Raw genomic sequence first — 22,218 nt, 5'->3', positions numbered from 1 at the left:
TGTGAGCATGGGGGAATATTCCCATCCTCCAGAGACATCGTGCAGGCACCCACTGGGGGGGGATCCCACGGGGGCACCTCAGCTCCCCTCTCCCCATGGCTGGGGAGCACCCATCTGCTCTGGGCTTGCAAAGGGAGGTTAAAACCAGCAGTGTGTGTCAATAATCTCCAGCTGTAACTGGCAGGCTCTTGGGTGAATGACAGGCCTGCCCTCTCATGACCAGCTTCAGCCCAAGGAGGCACTGATTTCAAACAAAGCCTTTAAATACTCAATGAAAGTCACCAGTTTGCACTGGTGAGAGACACATACAAAACCAGAGTTTGAAATGAAGATAATCACGATGGCGCCAGCCAGATAAATGGCAAGACTCTCAACAGGCAGCCCTGCTTGGCTTCGCAGCCTCATGGACAAGAGAGGCGGATTTTAAGCAGTGGGAACCAAGGGGTATAATTGTTTCTTACGCAAGATCGTACACATGCTTGTACTTTAGAACAAGGAGAATCAGAGCTCTCTCTCCCCCTGAATCTCGTTGGTGAACTGATGCTCACCTCCCAGAGCAGGGAGCTGTTCCCGAGCCAAGCAGGCCCGGGCCCCCGCAGGGATGGCAATGGGGAGCAGAGGTGGGAGGTCTGTGTGGGGTGCTCAGACGCAGCCCTACCTCGGCAGCCCATGGCAGAAAGGCTGGGTCCCTTCTGGGAACAAAGGATGCCTTTTGCTGGGTGTGTTGTACAGCAGGACTGTGGTGGCTTGTGTAGCTTTTAGCTCTCTGACCTTTATTTAAATGAAATGCAGAGTAATTTGTATCTAAGTGGAGTTGTTCTGTCTCATTAGTGTGATTCAATAGATGGCAGAGCGTTACTAAGTTCATTGTCAGAGAGACTGTTGCTTAGTAATTTAAACTGCAATAATCTCATTATTCAGTCCTGTTTCCTCACAAGGATGTTGGCTCTGTCCTTGTAGGCACTTCAGGAGCTTGCTGCAAACCCTAACAACTGCAGTGGCATCTAAAACTTCAGACCACAGGCTCCAAGCAGTCCCTCAGGCTGAAACTGAGTCAGGGCAGTCCCTGGGCAAGGGGGATTTATGGTGGTACAGAAACAGAAACGCAGCACTGAGAGGTGAGCTCGGGCACAGGCCTGTGAGCCTCCTCTGCGTCAGTGGATCCACACCTGCTCTTCCTCTGCCTCCTCAGCCAGGCCCCATCCCGGCACAAACCGAGATAAACTGTTTTCAACCAGCACCGAGCTAGGGAGAGCCCCGTCCGCGGCTGCTGCTGCTGCAAGTCAAGGAGGTGAACGCCAAAGGTTGTACAGGGCACATGGAGAGGAAACCCCACTCACACCAGGCAGGGCTGGCACGGGAATGAGGGCACCTGAAGCCTTCAGCTGGGCCAGAGGCACTTGCCTCCCGAAGGCAGAGGCCGTGCCCTGCGATCACCTCACATGGCTGAGGCAGGGCCCGCACTGAGGCTGGGAGCCACAGAGGGGCTGGGAGCCACAGAGGGGCTGCTTCCCCCGGTGCTGCCCCCCGTGCGGCGGGCTCACGCCTGCCGTGCCCCGCTCCCCGGGCCGGGGCCCGCAGCTCCGGGGCTCCCTGCGGCCGGGCCGGCACTGTCCGGGACCGCTGCGCACTGGCTGCCCTAGCAACAGCGGCGCTGGCTGCCGCCCAATCAGCGCGCGGCTCTGCGGGCAGAGCCAATGGAGAGGCGGGTTGGAGGGCGGGGCGGGCCGCGGTGGGGGTGGGCCGGCCACGCGCCGCGCCGCCATTTTGACGTCTGAGGAACAAAAGAGGCGAAGCCGCCGCTGCTGCTGGGCTGACACAGGTAACGGGCATGTCCTGCCGCTCCCCGTCCGCCATCGCTCCCCGGTGTCTCCCGGGCCCGTCGGCCCCGAGCGGGTACTGGGAGCTGCCGCTGGTGTGTGCAGCGCCGCGGGCTCTGCCTGCGCAGGGCCCAGCCCCGCCCGCTGCGGGAGCTCGGTGCCGGGCCTGGGGGAGCCGGGCGGCTCCCCGCGGGGATGTTCTGCGGCGGCAGCGGGTTCTGGTCTAGCATCACCGCGGGCACGGGTTGTGCGGAATGGGGGAAGCAGACGCACAGCGGTCACGGAGCATCCCCGTCCGCATCGCGCTTCCTGCCGAGCCGTGGCCCCGCCGCGGGGCTGTGGGGGGCCGTTACCGGGCGGGGGATGGTTCGGCAGTGGTGGTGTGGGGCCGTGTCCGGGTAACCCGGGGGCTGGTGCTCGCCCCTTGCCATTACTCAGCAGTTCTTGGTTGCCTGCATTATGAGGTGCTGGGGCAATGGATGTGCTGCGGGGCTGAGGGATGCTTCATGCACTCGGTAATGACACAAACTGCAACTAAAAAAGGTGTTCGGGGATGTGTTGCATAATGGGACGCGCTGCTCGCGAATACCCCTCTGTGCGAAACGGAGAGACCGGGTGATGTGATGTTACGAGCTGGTTTGAGCGCCGCAGATGTATAATACGTGTTTAATGTGGCTGAGGGCTCTCAAACAAACCCACGGCGGAGGCTTTGGGAATCGCCATTCCGTTTAAGAAAATAAATGTTATCGCTGTTGATAGAATAATAGGTCGTTGGTAGCTACACCCTGATACGTCCTGGCCTTAATTCCACTGTGAAAAGTACACTGATATCTTTACTGGTATGTGCTGGAATTTAATTGCCTTCTACTTGTAGCCTGTTTCTTTATTTCTTTGACACAACACCTTCTGTGCCTCATATACTCGGGTGTTTTCAAAATGCATTCTGTGCCCATATGCTTTTTAAGACTCGTGAGCATCTAAGGGGGAAGTTCTGTGTCAAATACTGCAGTCATAATTGACTATTTGGTTCTGGAACATTGAAGCTAATGTGAGTTAAAACTTTTTAATCAGCTGGAATGGTCATTACTCAACGTGTAACACTGAAATGAGCATAGAACAGTTCAAATTTGACACCTGAGAGTGACAAGTTCTGGGTTATTTTGGTTTTTTAGACATGTAAGAATTGGCATCTTTACTCACAACCTTGCTTATGTAAGAGAAAGGCTTTTGGTAAAATTCTTTGAATTAATTTGCCTATTTTCAGGGCTTACAATAAAATTAAGGGCTGAAAATGGGGGTTTTAGAAAAGGGGTGGTTAATTCGTTTACGTGTGGCCTGTTCAGGCTAACAACATTTTCCAGCTTGTTAGAATCTTTTCTTGCCTGAAGTGTGTCACTGAGGGAGGAAGAAGCCGATGATTCAAATGCCGGAATTAAGGAAAAAACCCTTCAGAAAGGAATTTCAGGTGCTCAAGAGTGCTCCTGGGTAAGGGTTGGTTCCAGCCATTCCTGTGTGCTTGTTTGTGGCACTTTCAGAACTTAAACTTGGCTGTGTAGCTTTTAATAAATCTGTGAATTTAGTTAATTGAAAATCTGTTCTCCTGCCTTTTCTGTCTTCACTGCTTATTCTTTTCTGAAGAAATTAGCTGTTGTCCTTGGTACTTTGGTTGTACAAGTAATGGAAGCTTTATGTTGCTGTTTCGTCTTGAGGAAAGGTAGATCAGAGTGGTTGTACGCATGTGGTATTCCAGCTTGGGAAGGAGCTGGAAGGCTGCACAGTGGTCAGTCCTGTGAATGCTGAGCCTTGTGCTCTCAAATTCTTTCCCTGCCAGTTGCTTGCAGGGAAGACTTCAGATTTGTCAGGCATGTGGCTTTGAAAAAACAGGATGAGAAAAGGTCTTAGGAACAGCTTGCTGCCTATCAGCGGATGGGCCTCCAGCCTGATCACTGGTGTACTGGTACTTTGGTTATTCTGATCAGCTGGGGAGTGTGAAGGGGTATTTGTGGGCTGGTTTTTCTTTTGAAGAGGAGGGGAAGGGTGTAAACCTGGAGGCACTGAGGCTGTCTCAGTCTGTCAGCTGTGGGGCTAAGGACGCAAATATCTGCCCTTTGGTTTAGGTGTAGGTGGAGGCAAGGAAGTGTGTGCTGCCAGGTTGATGGTGGAAGACTGACTTCACTGGTGACATAAATTCCACAAGGATGCTCTATCTAAAGAGATAAATTAAGCAGAAGTAACTCTTGGAAAAATCTTTTAATTCTTTACTGTCTGAATCCTCTGGTGAATTGATTCAGATAAGGTCTGGGGAATTCTGGAGTAGCTGATATTAAATGTCAGTTACTTTTGATGATCCTCATCTGGTGGTGTTTGGGAGTCAGGAGACAGCTGAGGTGCTCCTCTGGGAGGTCAGGAGTGCTGCTCCTGCAGCAGAGTCCATGCTTGCCTGAGGCTGGGAGCAGTTCCAGATCCAGGATAGGCAACACAAGTGTGTTGTCAGCAATACTTCTGATGCTGTCCTGCCCGGGGAGCTGCACTTTGGCTGTGAAGGGCTGGGGTGAAGGCAGGGCTCTGAACTGAAGCACGATTTGATGTGGGTTTTAATGTGAAGCTGAGGTGTAGCTTCTTCTAGTTTGGTGTAGTTCATTGGTTTCCTTAACATTTCTGCACCAGTGATCAAACACAGAACTTGTTCAGTGAGTAGAACCCTGTTCCAAATGTTCAGTTACTGCATCAAAAGATTGAAAGGGCAGAAATTTAGTTGTGACTTAAAATATTAACCTGTATGCACTCTGCTGCTCTGGCTGTGCTTGAAAGTGTGCAGGTAAGAGCTGAGTGCAGTGGGGTTTGAAGCTTTATTAGGCTAACATCTTATATTCATAGTAATTCTTGTGTATCTGGTGAGCATGGGCCAGAACTGAAAGCTATCAGGGGCTGGATCTGAAAGCTATCCGGTTTTTACACTGGTGTGTGGAAAAAGCTTGCTGCCTCTCATTCAGTTCATCCACTTATCAGTTGTTGAATTTGCTGATGCTTAAGCCTGTCCCTGTTGGCAGGAGTTGCCGTTGGTCTCCAGGCAACGCTGGGCTCTGAGCATCTCTGCCTGCTCCAGCGAGGAAAATTTTCCATTGCGGGGAGAGGATTTTTCCTCCTGCTAATTCTTTTATCTGGCTTTGTGTTGCCCAAGGTTATTGTATTCTTGAAACAATACAGAGGCAGTTTTCAAATATAAAGAGGCTACATTTTAGGGTTTTCAGGTATAACCGCAGATGTGTGTTCCTATAGCCTTTGTTAGAAATACTCATTAGAATGTTATTTTTGGGCCTTTCTTAATAACTGTGTTTTGGAATAATTCTTCCCCCCCTTTTCCAAAAACTGTATGATACAGTATGATGTGCTGTAAGTAGCTAGAAATTTCTCTCCCTGCAAAATCTGAAGTCCTGGAAGACATAGTGGAAGCAAAATTGCTTGTTGAAATGAAGGTCTGGTGTTGATTATGTTTAATCAGGTATTCAGGAGCTTGAAATCATCACTGAAATCTTTTGCAGCTGCTTTACTTGTGTAGCACCAAGTCTTTGAGGTCTGACTGTCTCTGTGGGGCAATATGATGGCAAGTGAGGTTTTAGTTTTTGTTTTTTTTTATGGTGACATAATTAGATGAATGTTCTCAGTTTCACCTCTCTCCTTTGTAAAGAAGGAAGTACATGACATCATCTTGCTGTCTCTGAGTTGTTGGCTCTTTCAGGAGGTTGACTCAATTTAACTGGAGATAGGAGGTTAAATCAGTGGTGGATGTGGTCATATTGATCTGTAACTGGTGGTGTAACTGGGAATCTGGTCAAGCTAACTCAGGAAAGAAATGGATCTGGCGTAATAGAACCAGTCAATTTCCTGACGTCTGTGAATATTAATGTTAAGGATATAGTTCTGGATGGGGAGGGAACAAAGTGGTTTGGCGAATCATTTTGGAGTCCATAGAGATAGCCTCTCATGAATGAGCAGTAAATGTAGTAAATACTGATTGAGCTGCAGGGAGTGGTGTGTGGTGAGAGGTCTTGCAGTTCCTCCAGTGAAACAACACCTTTCCTGCATTTAAATGTAAGTGCTGAATGGTGATTTCTTGTTTAAAAGTGCAGATAATGTATTAAGTTCACTATGCACAGTTTGCTTTATAAAATAAACTTTCAGAAGCTTGACTTGTTGAATTTTTACTTTTCTCTGAACTGCTGGTTTTAGAGATACAAAGTTGGAAGATGAGCACAGGGGGAATGAAGGGGCTGTGTTGCAAGGTTTGGTAGAGAAAGTGCCACTCATCCTGAGTCTTCCTTTTTGGTCAGTGGTGGTTTCTCTGACAACAGTTTTGCAAACCAGACTTGCTTGTGCTGTAGACTCTCTGCCTGCTGTAAAATTTGCCTGTAAAGCAACAGAAGCGTTTAGAGGAATGAATCTGACTGTGGTTGTGTCCATTACAAAAGCAGCAGCTCTTCTGCAGTGAATGCAGCATCTCAGCCTACGGGGTGCTGAAAGCAGAGCAGCTGAGCCCCTGCAGAGCTGCCTTTCACAGGTTACTGACATGGATAAGAGTCTTCTCAAGTGGTTTTGTCATTGCTGTTTGAATATGTAAACTGTATGAGATTAAAATGGATTAATTCTTCGACAGTGATTATTCTGGTGAGCCTGTAATTGGCCCCAGATGGTGTATGTGAGATCCCTGAGCGGTGAAACATGAAATACAGAAATAATTCTTGGGATTGTTTTTTTGTTTGTTTGGGTTTTTTTTCCCCCTCGAGTGTTTTTGGATGTCTGCAGGTGAGCTTTTACAAAAGGTTCTTGTCCCTCTTACTAGGGAGAAACTCTGGGTTTACTGTGGGAAACATTCATGACTTTCCCCTTGGTTTTGTTGTTCCATTTCCGAGTCTGTCTTGTAAGACTCCTTTCCTTACTTGATCTTATCCAATCTACTGCAGTTTAAGAGGAAGCACAGTGAAATGATTCTTCAGTGTTTCGAGGTGAGCATCCACGTATTTTCATAACTTTGTAGGGAAACCATGTAGAGGTCACCGCATCATGTACACTCTTTCCTTAAGATGTGAGTCTGGTTTGCATTACCTGATTTGAGATGTATTTTCAGTAGTTTGGAGTGTTTTGAAACATACAGTTGGAAAAGATACATTAAATGCATCTCATGAGCTTGAGCTGCTTTGGAACAAAAACCCCCTGTCATCAGAAGTAAAAGCTTGGAACCTACACTTGAAGAATTATAGTTTAAAATGTGGATGGGCATTTGAAGTCTGACAGTCTACTTCTTGGGGTATTTGACCATTTTCAACAAAAAGGGCCTGAACTTCTTCATAATAAGTATGTTGACTTCAAATGAAGAGGTTGGCTGTATGGATGAATGTACACATGAATGAAATATGTAATTATGCATTTTGGGCACCATTCTTCCTCTAATAGTTTATTTACTGTTGATCTTTGCTTTGTGCTCCTGGAAATTTTTGGTCAAAGAGTTAAACTGGATTGTCGGATTTGGGCATCTGAGCTAAAATTTAACAATCTTGTTCTGTGGGCTGCTAATGTTTAGAGTCAAAAATGTGTTAGGGGCTGGGATTTTTGAAGGGAATACAGGTAAAATCTTTCTGTAGTTCAGTGATGTGTCCTTTGAACACGACTTCACAGTTCTTCTCTTGAGCAGCTTTTCGCACGTGGTGAGTTGCTCACAATTCAAGGGCTAGTCACAAAGATACTAGGTTCTTTTTATTGAGAGGCTAGAAATACGGTTTCCAGACTGCTAAATTCATGGTAACAAGAAAGCCTTGGATGTATTTTAATCTTGGTGCTAGAATTTCTGGCATTTTTGGTATATTGAATAACACTTCATGTGTGTAATCCACACAATTTAGCTCTTGCTGTCATATTTCTGGGAGATTAAAGGCTGAATGCTATTTCGGTTTCTCCACTACAAAGGACAGTATTGTCTTTTTATAGCAACTGGTGGTTTAGGTGCTGGTGCCAAATACCGTTTTAAGATGGATCATTTTCTAAATAGGAAGTATAAGTAGCTTAGTTTTGGTGGTTTGGGTTCCTTAGTTTCCATGGCATTTTTACTTGGAAAAGAAGCTAGTTCTTAAAATTACACATTCCCTGGAAAAACTGCATGGCTCAGGACTGCATGTTCTTTTCTGGCTGAGTATGCTTAGTAACCTGTAACTTGGCTTTATTTTAGTTCTAGAGAGATAAAATGGCTTTACTTGAGAGGTAAAGCTGGCATTTCTCCAGAGCTTTGTGTATGTGGTTGTTGAGTTTGCAAATGGTGTCAGGAAAGCTGAAAGCTGTTGTATTTTGGGGCATCTCTAAATACTGGATGTATTGAGCACGTAATCTCCTGACTGAGGTTTTGGGAACTGCAGCAGAGGCACTGCACTGCAAGTTCTGTTAAGCAAAAACTGGAAGCTCTTGGTTACCCTCCCTGCTTTCCCAAACACAAGGATTGAGGCACTGGATTCCTCCTAGGGGTGTAGAGCTGTTTTAAGTGCGATGGGGATAATTGTGCATGAAGAGCAACACTGGAACATTATGCAGCTTCAGGTTGGTTGTTTATAGTTTGCTCCCTTTATAGGTTATTCCTAATGTTCTGCAATAATTAATTTCATCAGTTAAAGCTGTATTCAAGAGTCTTTCTGGTATCTGCTGCAGCTGTGGTGTTAAATCTACAGGTGCAAATACATATCTTAACCTGTGTGGTAGTGTTAATTTCCCATAGTAACTACTACTGTGTTTGGGTTATAATTAAAGGAGTCAAAACTAGAACTCCATGTTTAGAGAGTGAAAGGCAATATCTTAAACATGCTGTTGGCTTAAAAAAATGGGTTTATGCTGAAATTGCATCTTTCTATACACTTTTGAGCATCTCAGTGCACTGGCATTTTTACGTTACAGATGTAATTCTTAGTTTATAGAAGAAGCCTGATGATCTTTTTACAAAAAAGGGATCTCAAGGTGCTGGACTGTACTTGAGCTCAGAGCAGAGCAGGATTTGGAATGTAGCACTTGGAAGGCCTTTGCCATGGTAGCCAGTGTTCTGCACTCCCTTTCTGTAGAGAGGAGGGAAAAGACCCAGAGAAGCAGTACCTTTAGATGTGACATACCTGACCTGAGGCCCTCAGAAGATTTCAGGGTGGTGTTCTGCAGTTTTAAACTGCCCAGAGATTTATGAAAACCATTTGGTACTTCTGAAGATCTGTTAAATGTTTACAGAAATGTTGGAACACTGTTTACAAAACCTAAATGCTCTTTCAGCCGCGTGTGGCTTATCCTGTGCCAGTGACGGGTAAGTTCTGGCACACAGCACAGGGTTTTCTTAAAGTCTAATGCCAGTCGATTTTGTTCAGTTTTACTGTATAAACTTGCTCCAGTGAGTACCTGTAACTGGTGTGGAGGAAGGCTGGGGCTGCTGCTTGGATGAACTGGTGAACCGGTGCTTCCCACCTTGTAAGGAGCATCCATTGTTGGTGAGAATCTTTGGTTCTCAGCCTAATGTTACGATGGGATCGGGTCTCTGCCTTGTTAGACAGGCCTGCTGCCCAGCAGCTCCACAGCATTCCCAAAGAACTTTACAAATGTGTTTTGTAGAAACTTTGTGCCTGAATTCATGTGTAATTCTGGGTTCCTACGTTCAGTCTCATTTGTGTGATTAAGTGAATTAATTCAAGAGGTTTCTTTTTTCTTTCTATCTGGATCAGTTTTCATTTTTCCAAGCTACAGCAATGTGGTGCTGCACTTACCAGCCATTTAATAATGACAGATTAATAAAAAGAGAAAAGTGTATCGGCACTTCCAACTGGTTTCTTTGGTCTTGCACAAGCACCCTGCATTCAACAAGAACTTGCCTTTTTTTCTGGCTTTTTGTATCCGTACGTGATATGGTGGTAGATGCATCCCTGCAGTCCCCGACTCCATCACCCTCATGAAAGGGGAATGCATGTGTAGCCTCAACATGTAGGTGTGGACAAGCTTGCAAGTGTTCCTGCTGAGTACTTTTACAAAGCCTCATGCTTACTCATCTCTGGGTAGAGTCAGGTGGAGATAATTTAATGATGGCTACATTGATTTGCTGCAGCAGAGCTTAAATAACCTTGACTTGTGTAGCAACTTCCAGTTCAGCATCCTCTTTCTTTCTATTACAACCACTTGGTTTAGAGTTACACTTAATGGAAAAGAAGGATATTTTTTTCCCCACTCTAGTCTGTCTTTTAAAGCAAGCTCCATGGAGTATTTTTCTGGAATACCTCATGGGTCTGAGGGTTTCCAGACACCATCCATACTTGTCAGTGACTATTGCAGAGACCTGCGGTATATTGGTGCCTTGTGTCACGTTTTATCCTAGTCCTTGGGGGAAACTGAAGACGAGAACTAAAAGCAGTGTGCTCACCTGAATGGTGTGATGGGGGCACTGCTCCTCTTGGTTCTGATGCTGAAAGCTCTGAAGTCTGCTGGATCACACTGGCATTACTTTCTGTTCAGGGGAAGCTTTTTGTTTATAAGGCAGGGAAAAAACCTCTGAGGATTGATAATGCCAGTGCAGCTTTGTACTGTAGATAAACATTTGTCTTCAAATGAGTTACCAGGATGTTTGCTTCCTCTAATCATGCAGAGTTTAAGGCTGTTCTTAAGGCTTTTCCCAAACCTGCAGGATTTTTATGAGCATGTTCTTACGTGGGCTCTGCATTTCTAGGTTAATGAGATAAAAATTGGAAACCTCCAGTTTATTGCTTTAACAGAATTAAATTATTACCATGCAAGATACAAAAGTCTTCAAAAGCCATCCTAGTATGGGACTTCCATTATATTCAGTGGTATAATGAACCCTCAAAGTGGGGAATTTGTTAAAACCGTTGTGATGGATGAATGCAGAAGTTTGGGGTTTTTTTTATTGGTTTGTTGGCTTTTTGTTGGTTTTTTTAATATTAAGATGTAAAAAATCTGTCGTACAGGGTTTGCTCCCTAATCTGTATGTGGCTCATCTTTAAAATGTGATTTTTGTCTTCCTGGTGCTGTTTCAAAGCAGCTGACTGGGCAGCAGAGGATTTGAGTATCTCTAACAGTCTTCAGACTCGCATCTTCTGACCTCCTTTCTCAGCTGGTGCTTGTTTCTTTCTCAGTCTTTTATGGGTTGAAGCAACTCTCTTTGGCTTCTCTAATGGGTCACTGATAACTTTTCCCCCCCCCCTTCCTGTTGGCTGGCTCTGCCTTTCCTCTGTTTCCTTGGGACCTCCAGAAGGGACTTTGCTTTGGTTCAGTGGGGCTGTGGTGTCCTACAGCAGCTCTGCTCTGCAGGTACCTGGCCTATCAGCTTCCTCTTTGTGCTTCCCACTGAACTGAGGAAAGGGCAGGCAGAAGGCTTTGCTGCTTGCTATTTCTGTCGCTGGGAAGCTGATTTATGGCTATTTGGAGCTGCAGAACTGACCTCCCAAAATAAAATGTCTGTGCTTCCGAGAGCCCTGTACTAACAGATGGGTTAGGAGGGCAGCTCTGCATCAGTTACTCTGCTGTTGCAGAGCTTTGTGTAGAGGTGTTATTTCTGAGACTGTTATGAAGGAAAGAGCTCCTGCTTAGTTGAGAGCTCTGCTCTCCAGAGGATCTGTTCTTTAATGCAATTACATGGTGGGACAGAATCTGTTATGACATGAAACACCTTCCAAGGATGCAGTCACCTGAGATAAATGTTAGTCTGATAGCATGAGTTCCTTGTGCTGTTGTTTTGATGGTCTTTGTCTCATGTGAGTGAGAATAAGTTGTCTGTGCATGTCACTTCTGTTTTACATACTTGGGTTTTAAACACCTTCTGATGCTTACTGTATGAATGTCATTGCTCAAGTTTCTCTTATTGTGGTCAGGAGTGTTTTTTATTCAAGTTATGGCAGATTTTTCTCTGAATGCTTGCTGTTGATATGTCCTTTGAACAAAAGATATTGGCCAAAGGCCCTTAAAAGCACATGGGAAGGAAAGGGCAGGTACACTGAGCCTGCATTTGGAATCTAGAGAATTGCTAAAACCAAATGTTCTGGGCTCTTTGTTGCCCCAAGTGTTGGAAACAGCTGGGTGTAGAATGAGAGGAAAGGCAGTGAATGGCATTGTGCCTGCACTAGTCACATCTATGCTTCTGAGGCTCTTGGGCTTAGGTCAGAGGGTTTATTTCTAAGGAAGTGCAACCAGTTTGACATACTTGTGGGGTTGTTTATGGAAGTGAGGTATTTGTAAATGAAACAGCAAAGCTTTTCTGATGGATGTTACAATTGTGCTGCAGGTATGGTTGTTAATCTGTATGGCACAATTCCCAGTATGAGTAGAGACAGAATGACAAACAGATCCTGGTTGTGGTGATGTTAAAACACACAGAGAAAAAAAACTAAAGATCTTGCTAAACATTTGTTTTGCAAGTGAGAATAACTTTGGATGAAAGCAAACTGAATCTGTTGGTAAACAGGGCTTCCTATCTTGAAAGGCTAAAATACTCTGTTGTTCAAAGTACAAGCTAAAACCTCAGGATTCATTAAAGTCTAAGTTATTGACAAGACTGAGGGTTTGCTTCTGCCCTGAGCACTGTTGCTTTGTTCAAATCATGTGCATTACAAGTTCAATAAGAAGGCAGCAAATGGCTTTGCACAAATTAGGAGCTGGGTTAAATGCCCCATAGCAAGGAAGCCCTTGCTGATGCTGTTGAGTCCTTGTGCACAGTTTTGTCCCCAGAGCTGTGTTAATACAGCTTCAGCAGGGGCACACACTACACAGATCTCGTACTAGAAATAACACGTGGGAGCTGTGCTGTGGTTTCCAAAGATAAACCCCAAGGAGAGCTCACTAATGCAGGCAGAGTGAATGTCTTCAGTTGTCAGAGTTTTGCTCTTTGTTTCTGGTAGGTTCACATTTGCCTTGTGGTCATGCAGACCGAGTATGCTGTGTTCGACTATATATAGATGCTTCCAACATTTCCCTCTTAGAAAATCAGCCCTACCTAAACATTTCATAACTGGTATTTTTATAACATCAGGGCTATAAAAAACTTTCTTTGTTATCCTTGAAATGGGAGGTGACCCTATGTGATGTGCTGCCAGGTCTGACTTCTTCAGGAAACCGTGGAGTAGTGTGAGTGGTCCTGCCCAGCTCTGTGCCTGGCAGGAGCGCCTGGTGCTGTTCCAGCACTGGGGTGTATGTGCAGGCAAATGGCTCTCTGGGGTAAACAAGGGGGGTGTGTTGGTGCACTAACAGTGTTTGAGGCTGAGGATGTTGCGAGGTGCTCTCTCAGTTTGAACTGATGCAGCTGCCAGTCAGTGTCACTACCTCAGAGGTAATGAGGGCAGCCGCAGGATGGTAATACTGCTCTTGGAAAGAGTAGCTGCCGTGATGTTGTTGAAGTGGCTGTGCCAGGGTAAAGCTCTGTCACCACAAGACCATGCACACCTGTGACTGTGCCTCCCAGTGAAAACTGGCACTCGTCTGGCTTTCCCTGGGAAATTCCAGAAGGCTGGAGGCATTGTTGGCTCTAAGAAAACCCAATGAAAACTCTTGAGGCTTATAAAATTACTGGTGTGCTATGCAAACACAGATTGATGCTGAAAGTTTCTCTTAATAGAAAATGGAAGCAACTCTCATGCAGAGCTTATTCCTGAACTGATGTGGCTTGCTGAGTACACATTGGGTGACAAGTCGTAATTGTAGAATCCCAGTCTGGTTTGGGTTGGATGTTAAAGCTCATCCAGTTCCAGCCCCTGCCATGGGCAGGATCACCTTCCATGAGAGCAGCTTGTTCCAAACCCCATCCAGCCTGGCCTTGACGTCGACTTCCAGTCAAGCTTCTGTAAGGAGCAGTGCAGCCCTGCATGGAGTGGGTGCTCCTGCTTGGAGGCATGGAGCAGATGTGACTCCAGAGCCTTTTGACTCTGGTGCCTGCAGACATGAGGCATGGGGTCAGGCCGGGGCACGTGGCTGTCCCTGCTCCCTCTGCAGCCTGGCTCTGCTTGGTTGCAGTTAAACAGGTTTCCACATAGGAACGGCTGGTGTCCAGGGTGGGAATGGGAGGTTTTTGCCTGTGTGTTTTGAAGCTGTCGAGTTGTGGATGTTGAGGTGGGTGAGAAGCTTCTCTGGGGATGCAGTAGCTGCAATGACGATTGAAGCTCGGTGATTTTGCGCTCATCTTAAAATACAAATAGTGTATCAAGAGTGTTGTTTCCAGGAAATACTTTTGAAGCTTGAATTTTACAGTCTCTTGCAGAGGTGGCCTGAGCTGCTTCTGTATCAAAAAACCCCAAAGCCCAGCAAAACAAAGCCCCAACAACCCGGTAACTTTTTACCAAATATGGCTGTGAAAGACAGGGATTAAACCCAAGCCCAGCGCAGTGGTTGGCGTGTGGGGGTGAAACGCCACTGCCCTGTTGCCCGCGGGTGCAGGTCAGCATTCCAGGAGTTCAGCTGATCGATCTGTTTTTCTGTAAGCAGTTTAATTGTTTAATGCAGTTAATGTCCTTACGTGCAGCGCACGCCGTGGGTGCCCGCAGGTCCCTGCTCTTCCAGTTAACCGAAAGCTGGTCAAGATCTAAGGAGGACAAATAAAAATAGACCTGTGACCTAGAACACTTTGTAGTCGCTTTGAATTAAGTGCATTATTGTTCACATAATGATCTTGAGACAAAATAAGTATGAGCTTGTTTTTAGCCGCAGAAAGTTAATGATTAAAGCTTGGGTCTAAAATTAGAGCAACTCGACTCTAAAACTTTACTGGAAGGTTGCGGGTGGGCCGTGGTGTTGGGGTTTGGTCCTGCTCCCATGAGTGCGTGCTGCCGTATGGAACGAGGGGCAGCGGCAGCCCTGAGAGCCCTGCCCGCTCCTGGAAAAGGGCTTCTTGGCGTTACTTTTCCATGCGGGAAGGCATCACCGTGTAAGACTTGACACGTGTGAGTGTCGTTGTGAGCCAGCCGGTGTCCGGCCTGGCCCCGCGGGGCTCGGCGGCCGCTGTCCGGACGGGGGAACCGCGCATGCGGTGTCACGGCGGGTTCCCGCATGCGGTGCGCGGCCGCTGCCCGGCCTGCAGCGGCTCCTGCCCGCAGCACCTGAACGGCGCTCACCGCGCACTCTGACCCGCGCATGCGCGGCCGGTCGGGTGGGGCCAGCGTCCCCTGGGCTGTCCGCCCCGCCCCTCGGAGCTTCCTATTGGCCGTGGCGCTCCGGGGGCGTGGTCTTAGCGCTCCTTGTCTGGGTGCGCCCCGCGCTGCGCCGCACTCGGCCGCCTGCGGACAGCGGGTGCTGCTCGGCCGTGCCCGGCTCCGTGCGGCTCCGCTCTGCGGCCGGTTTCGGTACCGGCTCGGCGTGAGGCGGCACTGACGGCCCCGCGCTCTCTTGTGTTTGCTTTAACAGACTGTTGGATCGGCATAAACACCGTAAGGTCTCGGAGGCTGCAGGCTCTGAACTGCCTTCACCACTGTCGCCGCCTTCTGTCTAATGTACTACAAGGATGAGCCCAGCATTTGGAGCCATGGAAGTGGAGCACTATTCCAAGGGAGTTCTGCTCGAGCCTTTTGTCCACCAGGTTGGAGGACACTCCTGTGTCCTCCGGTTTAATGACAAGACCATCTGTAAGCCCCTTATCCAGAGGGAACACCAGTTCTATGAAACTCTCCCCACAGAAATGCGTAAATTCACTCCACAGTATGAGGGTAAGTATCCAAACCTTAGGATGGGGTTGGGCTTTTTCTTTCTGTAAACACAAGCGTGCTGTGCTCTCTGTTTCCTCCAAAATCTCTTCTGTGTGGAAGAGATTTTCGAGTTTTCATGTATTTTGATGTTGTCTGAGGCAGGCTGTGGAGATACAGGGTGGAAAGGCTTGCCAAGTTTGTGCTTGGGCTGACTAATAGCTTTAGAGTAGAGCAGCTCTGCTGGTGATAGCCCATGTACCTCCCTTAGGTACAGGCAAGCAGCTGAACAGCTTGTAAATTTTTCTAGTAATTCCCTGCTGCTTTCTTCTTTTCTTTAATTATTTTTTTCCCTTTTCCCCACCACTGGTGTAATGTTTGTGTACAGGATTTGGGGAGATTGGTTGGCATGTTTTGTGTAAACTTAGTCATGCTCTCCCTTGTTTTGGGCTTTCTCCTCTGACTCTTGTTTTGATTGCAATAAACACACGTCAGTAAGGTGTCTTGTTCGATGTTTGCAGTGTTGTTTCTGCCATTAAGGAAGTGAAAATTCATGCCATTTAGGTAGGATCAGGTAGCTGTGATGAAGCTGAGTCAGATGTTATGAAGGAGTGGAAATTCCAGTTCTCCTAAGAATTGCACTAGTTAACAGAAACACTTCTCTTTCTCTTGGCTATTCTGTCAACTGCCACCTGGTGATTAATAAATAATGTGTCTGAGGCACTTTTTTTAAATGGGGTTGCTTTTAAAAGCACATTGATGTGAACAACCATAAGGGTGATGAAGTTTTGCATACTGTGTGAAGGTGGCAGAAGACTTCAGAGGAGATCTGTCACAGTTAACACTCCCTGCATGCTTACAGAGACTTTTGACACATCTGACTGCAAGTTCTGTTGGACTGGAAGAAAATGGCATCTTTGATACTTCTCAAGATGTAGCAGAACAACTGTACTAGTGTATATGGCTTTTGGGGAGTGTGGGGAGCCTTCTGGTCTGTCTCTGTTACTTTTTCTAGGATAAAGCCAAAGGCCATTTGCTGCCTGGCTCTCCCCTCTTTCCTGCTATCCTTCCTCTGTGGCAGCAGGACCATGAGTCGCTGCTGCTGCGCTCCCGGCCCAGCTTCGGCAGTCTGGGAGCCACCATCCCAGCTCAGAAGTGCCAGTCTCTCATCAGGAGCTCTCCCCTAGCTAGTGATGAGCTGCAAGAGCTGTGCTTACTGATGTGAGAATACAGAGAGAGACTGGAAGGAAAATTAAACCCAGCTCAGGGCATTGTTATAGCTTCTTCATTGACCATGGAAACTCGCATCTGTTGGAGCACTCCACTGAGGCTCTTGAAGTGCAGTGCTCTGGAGACTTGTGAGAGGAGGATGGGGGAATATGCTTCAAGGTTCACCAGGTTTTTTCTGTACCACAGACAGATCTGTTTTGTATTGTTTTTTTGTTACTTATTTCACAAGACTGCTGCATAACCAGTATCAATAAAATATATCCCAAAAGGGATGAAAAAACTATGTATAATTCAACGTGGTGATTCTGAGTGGAAGCTGTGGGACTAGTTTCTGTTGTAATGTGACGTTTTCCCTGTTTTGCTCTACTCGCAAGTCTTTCCTTTCCCCTGGGGATCTGTTAACCAGATCTTGTTTGGATAAGTGCTTTTTGCTTTGCTGTCATGCAAAACTTAAAGCTTTTTGTGTGAGATATTTTTGTGCAGTTCACTTCTCACTACAAGTTGTTAACAAGTGTTTTACCTCTCCCTTAGGGTCAGACCAGTCAGGTTTTTTAGATTAATAAAAACATTTATTAATTGACATTGTCTCCTGTTATTATTTGATTCTTACCTGGCTGCATCAGAGAGAGAAAAGAACCTTTTGTATTGTTGTTTTGTCAATATCATGAATTGTCTTTTGTAAGGTGTCATTTTTGTCTAGGTCTTTTGATATTTGTTAGGTTGACAGATGAGGTTTGGCCTGGGGCAAGATATAAACTAAGGACCAGGGTAGGAATAAACCCCCAAAGTTGCTGTATTCTCAGTGTAAACTCATGTTCTCTAAAAGGCTTTCTTACCACTTCAGCAATTCCTGATGGTCTCTGTCCTTTCTCTCTCCAGGTGTGGTGTCGGTGAGCTTTGAAGAGGATGAAGATGGAAACTTGTGTCTAATAGCATATCCACTGAATGGGGACCACGATAACTTAGAAAACTTAGATAATTCTGACTGTGAACCCAAAAGTAAACTTTTGCGGTGGACTAACAAAAAGACAGTGTTGTTAGAAAATGAGAAGATATCCAAGGAATGGGTCCGGCAGCACAGGAAAGAGGAAAAAATGAAAAGGTCAGTTGGAAGGAACTGGAATGTGGAGTGTTGGAGTGTAATGATTTTTGCTGTCAGGTTAGGATCTGGTCTCCAGAGAATTCCAGGGAATTCTCAGAACTCTCTAACTTTCATTTTTGGTTCTTCTCTTGTTTCTTCTGTTTATCCTGACCTCTGCAGAGCAGATGGGTTCAGTGGTGAAACAGCCCTGTTGTGCTGGGTCTGTGCATTTTGTGTTTAGTTTGCTGTGGCTGGTTAAGAAAGGTTACATTTGAAGCTTCCGGGGGGAAAAAAAGGAGGGGTGGAGAGGAAACCCACCCACCTGCAAAGCACAATAGGTGTCAAAACCAGGTCAGAAATACATGTGTGGGAATCTTGCTTTATCCCTGGTAACATTTTTCCCTTTATTCAGTCATGTGAGCTGTGCTATGTGTGCTGGGAGCAGTGACCTTAGCAAAGGATAAATCTCACCGCTCCTTCTTGCATTACTGCAAGAAGTAATACAAGTAATGACAGTAATTCACACAGGTGGAGAGCGTAGAAGTAGCATTACATGTTTTACAGTGTATTTGCCTCTATGCTAATTTATATTAATATGGCAGTAGCTTTATAAAGGTTGAAATACTATTGTGGGCAACTTGTCCACTTGTGCAGAAAGCAAAATAAAGCTGATGCTCTTAGCGATGGTCAGCAACGTAGTTTGTAAAGTTAAACCCACTGACAACCTCTGTAAAGTGCTTTTTTCCTACTTGACCTCTAATTTGCTGCTTCATTCTGTTTTCTAGTCACAAATTGGAGGAAGAATTCGAGTGGCTGAAGAAATCTGAAGTCTTGTATTATACTGTAGAGAAAAAAGGGAATGTCAGTTCACAATTTAAACACCATAATCCTTGGAGCATGAAATGCCACCAGCAGCAGTTACAGCGGATGAAGGAAAATGCAAAACACCGGAATCAATATAGTATCCTTTCCTGAAAATACCTCAGGACAGTGAGCAGGGCTCTGGTTTCTGTTCCTTGTATGTGCTGGGTAAAGTACAGAGCAGGCTCAACAGCAGCATGGAGACTCTGAAGCTGTGATTGATTTGGTGACTTTGTGGCTATTCCAGCCTGTCATAAAGTATCTGGGTTCAGATGCTTAAGTCAGACTTACAAGTTGTGGGTTAGTCAGTGGGTTAGTCAGTATGCTGCTCTTACAGCTTGCTGTGGTTTGAATTTTCCACAGAGAACAGGAACGGCTGAAGTGCTTTTTAACTGCAGTGCTTCAGAGGTGGTGTGAATGTGCTCCACTGTTTCTTAATGATATTGAAGCACACAAATTCCTCTTTCCCCCCCATGAAAAGTCTCATGCTAGACAGGAAATACTTCGTAATTCCAGATCAGATGCCAGACTCTATTTCCATATGATCCTGGTTACTTTTTCCTCCATGCAATGAGGAAATTAGCTTGTCTTGTGAAACTGGAGCTAGATACCCCTTCTGCTTTATGCCAGTTTTATGTGATTAATTTGTGATAGGCTTCTGCGTACTGGGCATGTTTTGGGTGTGCTTGAAGTTAAGACTGTGGCACTGTGATAATGGTTTCAAAACCTGTATTCCTTGTTGTGAGGATTGTTCCTTAACTAAGCAGAATTCATCCTGCTGGAAAACCTGACATCTCGATACGAAGTACCGTGTGTGTTGGACCTTAAGATGGGCACCCGGCAGCATGGAGATGATGCCTCGGAGGAGAAGAAGGCCAATCAGATCCGCAAGTGTCAGCAGAGTACATCAGCTGTTATTGGAGTACGAGTCTGTGGCATGCAGGTGAGAGGAAAACCAGCTATGTGCAGGGCAGCAGGCTTGCCCCACTTCTGCTAGTGGGGTTTTGGCTTACGTAGCCATCCATGTGTTACTGTCTTGTGTGCTCATTTCCTTCAGCAATGGGAGTGAGGCTTTTGAGAGTCACCCGATGAAGGTGGCAGCATCCACAGGAGCACCTTGTAGCACGTGCTCTGCATCACTGAATGCATTCTCTGAGCATAACAGAAGCACTTCCAAGCTCTGTAGTGAAATTACTGATGAGCTGATGTTCTGGGATAGCACAGGAGCCAGCTGGAAAGGGGGGTCTGGCAGTGCCCGCGTGTTGAATACAGTGTGTGGCAATTTGCCAGCATTGTTAAGAAGCAGCCAATGCTGTCTCTGGCTTTGAAGAGCCACACATTTTTTCACTGCTTCCAGCAGGCTTGTTGCAAAGTGCAGATGAGAAGTGGCTTGGTCAGTGTGGGGAGACTCGTGGTCAAATAAGGAGACAGTTATGTGGACTTTCACCTGAGTGTTTTGTTTACCTGTGTCTGTATTCCTAGAGTGAGAGATGGAAAACAACTTGTTTGTGTTTGAGGCTTTTTTGAAGCCTCTTTCCTCCCATCCAGTAGATTCCAGGAATGCCAGCAGTGTTTGCTGGGACTTGTTCCACAGTGTGGCTGTTGGCATGTTTGGTGTTCAGCTCACTGTTTAACTTCAGGGAAAAGCATGAGGCTGAAGTGGAAGCGTGGGTGCTGTGCTTCCAGCCCCACTATGCCGGGATGTGATCAGGGCCTGGTGGTTATTTACCTTCCAGTACAGACCTGTGCAGGGAAACAGAGGAGCTTTGAAGGCACCTGCAATCCCTGCTCAACCCAGCTGCTGAGGTGTTACTGAGCTGTGTGGGGCACAGACCACTCTGCTGTGGGAAAGAATCTTCCTGCAGGAGCACCTCTGATTTCTTCAAGGGCAGAGGGTGATGGGCACACCCCAGTTTTACATGGGAGTGTTTGCTGTCCCATAGAGCCCAGTGTTCAGGGAATGACTGGTGTGCTGTCAACAGGGCAGGACCTGAGTTCAGTGAGCAGCTGTGCTGCGGGTTGTAGCCTGACTTTGGTGATCTTGGCTGCAGCTTTCCTAATCACATATAAACTCCTTCTGACATTCCCAGTGGAAAAGCCCAGCTCTTAAACTGAAGGAATTTTCCATTTCCTCTTGCCTCTGAGTTCCAGAACTGCTGGATCTGTTGTTAGCAGTTGTAGCTGTGCAAGGGTAATATTTAAATGAGTAGTAGCACGTCATCCTGTAAAAGCTTTCCATGGCATGACTTGTCTTTTGGTTTTTTTACTCTTCTTCCTCAAGGCTTTGAGTGTATCCCCAGCAATTCACCTATTCCTTTTCTCTTGTGTTTGTGTGTGCAGGTCTACCAGGCAGGCACCGGCCAGCTGATGTTCATGAATAAATACCACGGAAGGAAGCTCTCGGTGCAAGGGTTTAAAGAAGCACTTTATCAGTTCTTTCATAACGGCAAATACCTGCGCAGGGAACTCTTTGAGTCTGTTATTAAAAAGCTGACTGAACTCAAGTCTGTCCTAGAGAAGCAGGAGTCCTACCGCTTCTACTCCAGCTCCTTGCTCATCATCTATGATGGGAAGGAGAGGCAGGAGGTTGCTGTCGACTCGGACCCGGAGGACTTGGAGGACCTTTCGGAGGAGTCTTCAGATGAGTCGGCAGGAGCGTACGCCTACAAGCCGAGCACCAGCACTGTTGATGTGCGGATGATAGACTTTGCCCACACCACCTGCAAGTACTATGGTGAAGACAGCGTTGTGCACGAGGGCCAGGACACGGGTTACGTTTTTGGACTTCAGAATTTAATAGATATTATTAAAGAAATAAGAGATGACAGTAGCGAATAAACTGTGGATGCACATCAGTAGAAAGCACTATTGTGACTCTTTATATTCCAGAATTATTGGCCACTTTCTGGTGGTAGGAATCTTTACAGGCTCTGCAGGGATGGTCCCCTCAGGGTCAGACTTGTTCAGAGGGCATTTACTTACACTGGTGCTGGACCTAGCACTGGCAAAACTTGGTATCCTTATTTATTTTAACTTTCTTAAACATTCCATATTTGATTACTCAGATACCTCTGTTATCCCTGTGTGTATACGTTCCAATAAAATTCTTTTTGTTCGTTGTAAGTGATGCTTCTGTTGCTGGTGACTGAGGATGTGGAGCTTGGCTCTTTCTGGTGCTGTGATGCTAAAGCAGCAGTTAACCAGGAAGGCTGCCCTGCCTCGTGAGACCACATGTGGAACAGCACCCTCTGCTCTGAGCATCCTGTCATGGTGAGGAGCAGCACATCCAGCAGAGCCAATGAGCACCGGCCCTTTGTGGGGAGGCCAAGGCAGCAGGGCCTGGGTGGACAGGGAAAGATGTGAGGGACCCAGCACAGGGGGTTGGATGAGAGACCTTCAGGATCCTAGCTGTAGTGGTACAACTGATGAGTGAGAACTTGTCTCTTAAAACGCATCCCCACACTGGCACAGGGTGCCCAGAGAAGCTGTGGCTGCCCCATTCCTGGCAGTGTTCAAGGCCAGGTTGGACACAGGCTTGGAGCAAGGT

At 46.4% G+C, this 22,218-nt stretch overlaps 1 protein-coding gene across 2 annotated transcripts; it reads left to right on the top strand.

The window, feature by feature from the left end:
- Positions 1-1,755: 1,755 nt before the first annotated feature.
- On the top strand, positions 1,756-21,794 carry IP6K2 (inositol hexakisphosphate kinase 2). 2 transcript variants are annotated; one of them, XM_005145794.3, is made up of 6 exons: positions 1,756-1,822; positions 15,225-15,523; positions 17,609-17,831; positions 18,596-18,771; positions 19,439-19,614; positions 21,012-21,794. In XM_005145794.3, the coding sequence occupies exons 2-6, from the start codon at positions 15,322-15,324 to the stop codon at positions 21,507-21,509; spliced, it is 1,275 nt and encodes a 424-aa protein (XP_005145851.1). In that variant the 5' UTR covers positions 1,756-1,822; positions 15,225-15,321; the 3' UTR covers positions 21,510-21,794. The 2 variants fall into 2 exon arrangements, with proteins under 2 accessions (XP_005145851.1, XP_033922200.1); XM_034066309.1 differs by lacking the exon at positions 1,756-1,822 and having other exon boundaries at positions 15,114-15,523.
- The last annotated feature ends 424 nt before the right edge of the window (positions 21,795-22,218 follow it).

This window comes from Melopsittacus undulatus, chromosome 9, assembly GCF_012275295.1.
Source record: "Melopsittacus undulatus isolate bMelUnd1 chromosome 9, bMelUnd1.mat.Z, whole genome shotgun sequence".
NCBI classification, from domain to species: Eukaryota; Metazoa; Chordata; class Aves; order Psittaciformes; family Psittaculidae; genus Melopsittacus; species Melopsittacus undulatus.
This window is presented reverse-complemented; position numbering and strand designations above follow the sequence as displayed.

What these genes read in the sequence shown, in the direction of transcription:
- IP6K2 (XM_005145794.3), top strand. Translation starts at nt 15,322, where the DNA reads ATGAGCCCAGCATTTGGAGCCATGGAAGTGGAGCACTATTCCAAGGGA. An exon ending in AAAGAGGAAAAAATGAAAAG is followed by an intron (nt 17,832 to 18,595) that starts GTCAGTTGGAAG and finishes TCTGTTTTCTAG; the next exon opens with TCACAAATTGGAGGAAGAAT. An exon ending in AAAACACCGGAATCAATATA is followed by an intron (nt 18,772 to 19,438) that starts GTATCCTTTCCT and finishes TTAACTAAGCAG; the next exon opens with AATTCATCCTGCTGGAAAAC.